The sequence below is a fragment of the Diospyros lotus genome, chromosome 11, assembly GCF_014633365.1.
Source record: "Diospyros lotus cultivar Yz01 chromosome 11, ASM1463336v1, whole genome shotgun sequence".
Lineage (NCBI taxonomy): Eukaryota > Viridiplantae > Streptophyta > Magnoliopsida > Ericales > Ebenaceae > Diospyros > Diospyros lotus.
This window is the reverse complement of record NC_068348.1, coordinates 2132882-2137924: the sequence shown is the minus strand read 5'-3', so window position 1 is coordinate 2137924 and position 5043 is coordinate 2132882. Positions and strand designations below refer to the sequence as shown.

The 5043-nt window shown below is 43.0% G+C and overlaps 1 protein-coding gene across 1 annotated transcript; it reads right to left on the bottom strand.

Moving 5' to 3' along the window:
* Nucleotides 1-2196: 2196 nt before the first annotated feature.
* LOC127813360 (protein ROH1) lies at nt 2197-3719 on the bottom strand. Its single transcript, XM_052354299.1, has one exon. The coding sequence runs from the start codon at nt 3557-3559 to the stop codon at nt 2366-2368; it is 1194 nt and encodes a 397-aa protein (XP_052210259.1). The 5' UTR covers nt 3560-3719; the 3' UTR covers nt 2197-2365.
* Between the last annotated feature and the right edge of the window lie 1324 nt (nt 3720-5043).

The following is a 5043-nucleotide window of genomic DNA, read 5'->3' as shown; positions in this document are numbered from 1 at the left end:
GATTTTCCAAAGCCTTCAGTAGTTGGTTAGCCTTTTGACACCTTGTGTAACCTGCATTGGATCAAGATATCCTTGACTTATATTTGCCACAAGCCAAAATTGATCTTCCCATCGAACTTTTCAAAATCAAACTTCATCATGATTGGCATATCCTTTGCGTACTAGGCAACTGATAACCAAAGCTTTGATACCACTTGTTGAAGAAAAAAAATAAGATGAGAAAAAAACACAAGATGATTTTTACATGAAAAACCCAAAAAAGGGAAAAACCACGGTCGTCAGGACGACAGAGGAAAATATCACGATGTAGTAAAGTTTACAACTATAAAGACCAATATTCTCTCTCTAAACCCAAATCCCAATTACACCCAATTCCTGGCTCTCACTGGTCTCTCGCAATTGATTTTCTCTCCTTGACTGACAAGGCCTACTATCCTATTTATAGACTAGTTTCCTTGTTCAACAAGATTAAGGTTTTCCTGTCCACCAAGACTAAGGTTTCCTTATCTAACAACAATTTCCAACTGATTATAAAATAGGATTACAAACTAAACAAGAAATCAATTAGGAATAGGAAATGATCTTCAAGACTAATTAGGATTTCTCGTTGAAAATCCTAACAATAATAATTGTCTTCCATAGCCAGACTATGAAGATTACAAGCAACAAAAAAACAAAAGGGGCCAAGAATCAAGAAAAATGGGAAAATAAAACATGGAGAAGAGCCCAAAAATAAGGCAATAAAGAAACAAATCATGTTCTTTTGCAACCCAAAACATAGAAAATGCACCAGAAAGAACCATTTTTAGAAGGAAAAAGAAGAGGGTGCGGTGGAGGTTGCAACGACGGCTACAGTGGGTTCGAACGGTGATGGAGGCGTTGATTGCGGCAGTAGTAGCGACTACGTTGGAGGCAAACGACTATAGAGGCATCGGTGACCACTGCAACGACAACAAACAACGACCAAGAGGAGATGAGAAGTCCCGAGCCAGCAAATACAGAGAGAAAGAGAGAGGAGGGGAAGGGTTTTATGGGGGTTTGCATGGACACGTGGCAACATCTCATTGGTTATATAACCATGAGAGGATGAGGGATTAGGATCCTCCGAAAGCGTTCTAAGTTGCTTCCAAATTCGACGAGTTTCTTGGCGCCGGTCTAACACTGCTAGCAATGCCTGTACCACAAGCCTTGAACACTGCTTTCCCGACAAGAGGAATTTGTTGTCGTGTCTATAGTCATTCATACTTGAAGGCTATTAATGGGTCGGGTTGGGTCTAACTCGGACGCGCCTTGTTCCAAATCTATGAAATTTAGATCTATTTATAATGGCCCCAAACTAAATTGATTAAGTTAAAACCTATTAAAGCTATTTATTAAATTAAATGGGTTTGGACAGACTCATTGGATTAAGAGGTGGCCCAAGCCCATTAGGCACTTTCATGTCTCCATAATCATCTCTCTCTTATCTCTTACCCTAACCCCAATACCTTACCTTATATCCTATCTCATACCAAGATAAGATTGTTAAAATGAGTACCATAACCTTCTATTAAGATAAGGTTGAAATATGCCCCAATAACATAAGTCAACTGGTTGGGCTATGATAAGTTGGGATTCGCACTAATAAGTCATGGGTTCGATTCATTGTCATGCGCAGTGAGACAAAACCTTCGCTTGCAATTTACCTCCTCTGTCAAAATCGAGGGCATGAGCAGTGAAGGATCACATAAGGGCTATAATCGCAAAATAAGGTTGGAATACTTTCTAAACCAAAATATAAAATGATTAAGATAAAATTAAAAAATATTCTAAGATTTTTATTAAACTGTTTGTTAAATCTTTTAGAATACATTGGAGGACACATGCATCATTTTTTCTTATCTGTAATAATTAAAATAAATTTATCCAGAAGAAAGAAAAGATAAATTTACTTAAAAAAATTCAGATAAGAAATCACGTGACTTCTTTTTCAATGATCGATAGATAAATTTAATGAATATTATGAAAAATACTTTTGCATAAAATATTTTTCATATCTCACTTTTTTTTATTTATATTTTAATTAACAAAAATATCTTAGTAATAAGATAGACATGAGAAAAAGAGCAAAATGACATGCTCTAATTAAAAAATATTTTTTTAAAGCAAACAATCGGCTTCTTAGCCTAAGAAAAGCTCTAATTATGAATTAGGGTTTAGGGTAGAAGAGGTATATAGAGGTATCACAACTCCTTAATAACTTGTATGGTATATTGAGACGAAGATGGATTAGTCCGTCCCTTCATTGAAGATTGAGACTAGAAAAGAAACAACATTTACAAACAAAAATGGCAATTGAAGTTGCAGATTTCATTTGATTGTGATGTCAATAGGGAACCGGCGACGACAATTTTCCGACTTGGTCGATCACGTCCAGAACCTCCGTCCTGCTCCTGACAATCCGATGAAACACTTCCCTCACCTGCTGCTGCAACGGCACCACCCCCTGCTCCATCCTCTCGCATATCTCCGCCAGTTCCTCCACCTGCGCTGCCAACTCCTCAGTCTCCGTCGCCGGGAACTGGAAGTTCTCGGCGAACTCCACGATTGACATCGATAGCTTCTCCATCCTCTGTATTTCTTCCAGCAGACCCGAAGCCCCCTTCTTCTCCTTCTTCTTCCACTCCTCCCCGATTTTTTCTTGCAAACTGATCACCGGCTGGGCCCACGCCAGCTGCCTCGGTACGGGAAAATGGGTCGCCAGGCCGGAGCGTTCCTGGCACGGAATCGCCGCCACCAAAGCCCACATCACGAAAACCAGGACCGTGCTCATTATGTAGACCGGCTGGGCCAGCCCTGTCGGCTCGCCCCCACGCGGAGCGACGAGGTTGGACAGCATGGCTTGGATTTGTTTGGAGGCCGACCACGATTTGGCGATGCTCCAGTAGATGGAGCGGAAGTTCCCGGCGGTGCGGTCCTTGTTCGGGGCTGCGACGCGCCTCCCGAAGGACCAGCTGCGCTCCGGCTGCTTGCCGTGGTGGTTCTCCTTGTCATCCAGGGTCATGGAGGTGAGCAACGTGTTGAGCGCCTTCTTGGCACGCCGGACCTGGCCGTCGCCTATCGGGCGCGACTCGAGGGCGGCGACGGCGATCTGGGCCAGCTTGAGCCAGTGGCGGACGAGGTCGAGGCCGTGGGTGAGGGCGTTGCAGACGTCAAGGGCCTTGACGGTGCGGTCGAGGAGGTCGGGGATGAGCCGATCCAATGGAGGCTTGGAGAACTGAGCCGGGTCGCGGCCCATTATCAGGACGGCCTTGAACTCCGCCTCGCAGCAGAGGAAGGTGTCGAGGAGCCTGCGGAACCAGGCGATGGAGAGGAGGGGCTCGGCAGGCGGCATTCCGCCCTCGCTTTCACCTGAGAAGGTAGAAGGGGTAAGCAAATCGGAGAAGCGATCGGTGACGTGTTTTTGGAAGAGGTCGAGGTCTTCGAGCTCCTGGTCGTGGCAGCCTTCCATTGACGCCACCTGGTTCCGGCGGATGCTGATCCGGTTCAGGAAGGAGCCCTGGTTTTCAGCCTGCCGCATGGTTAATTTTCCTTGATCAAGATTTCGATTTACAGAGAGAGAGAGAGAGAGAGAGAGAGAGAGATAGAGAGTTTGGAGATGGCGATGGTAATGGCGATGATGGAAGAAGACGAGGAAGAAAGGGTCAGAGAGAGGGAGAAACGTCCTCTTATTTTGGATGGCCTTCACGTTGGCGCGAGACCGTTGACTCAGCAACTGAACCATATTTATTATATAATAATTTATTCTTTTTAATACACATCTCTCCCTTAATTTAAAATGCCTATTAATAAGGTGTCTAAGTGCATTTTTAAACCAAAAAATTAAGTCTAATTAAAAGAAGTTAAATTTAAAAATGTCATCCTCTAGTAAAAAAATAATTAATTAAAAATTAATTATAAAAGATTGGGCCAAGCCCAATCTTTTTTGGCCCGCATCTCACCAGACTTGACTCATATAAGGGCTCCTCGTGGCTTGGGCCTGTGGGTTTGGCTTGTGGGCTCGGCCTGTTAAACTTGATTGAATTTTGATTTTATTTAAATTGGAATAAATAATTTTCAAACTGTTTTAAAATGAGTTGGTGGGCTTCTAGCTGAGTCAACCCATTATGGCTCACGAGTCTAGGCCCAGCTCGTCTCAAAAGCCCACTGAACCGACTCGTCTCAACTTGCTCTAAGCAAGCTCATGGGCTAAGTTAGGCCCTTAGTTTGGTAAACAAGGCAGACCTACATTTGACTAGTTCCATTAACTTAATGGAATGGATTGTTCCATTAAGTTAGGCTCTTATGATCACTAACTTTGAATGTGATCAGAAGGGTCCCATGTGCTTGAATACATAGCAAGCTAAGGCTTTTTGAACTTGGACGGGAGAAGTTTTTCCAAGATCTCAAGCATGAAGAGAATCCTCATCTTCTGTTGGCCCTCTTCTATTAGCATTAGTTTCTTCTACTTTAGCACTTACTCGATTTTCTTTTTCATATCAACCATCTCTTGTGCATTGAAAATAGTTTGATTATCAACTTTCCAACTCTTTCTTAAGCTAATTTTTCAATTGAACACCTATATTCATACTCTTGACCACCTCATGGAACTTGTCCCTATGTGGCTAAGCAATCTTTGCCTTACGTCGACCTACACTTGCATCAACTATTCCCATTTCGGTAATCTTTTCCCCCTGCTAAACAAGTTCTGAAAGAGTTTCCTTGGCATCCTTCTCCTAATGGGTATGTGGGATGAATGGATCCTTTTATTGACACTCCCAAAGACCCTTTCGAGACCCTTTTGCAGGATCTCCTCCTGGGTCTCATGTATTAGGTCATTCTACTTACTTCTTGTGTGGTTTTGTAGAGTTGGCGATAGTGGGCCGTGAGACATGACATTTTGCAAGAAAACTACCACTTCTCCGAGAGCTCCATTGCTCTCCTCATCTTGCCTTCAATTAACCTCATACTTGCTCATGTTGTCTCTACTAGGAGAGTCTCCTAATACCCTTATGGATTCAAAGG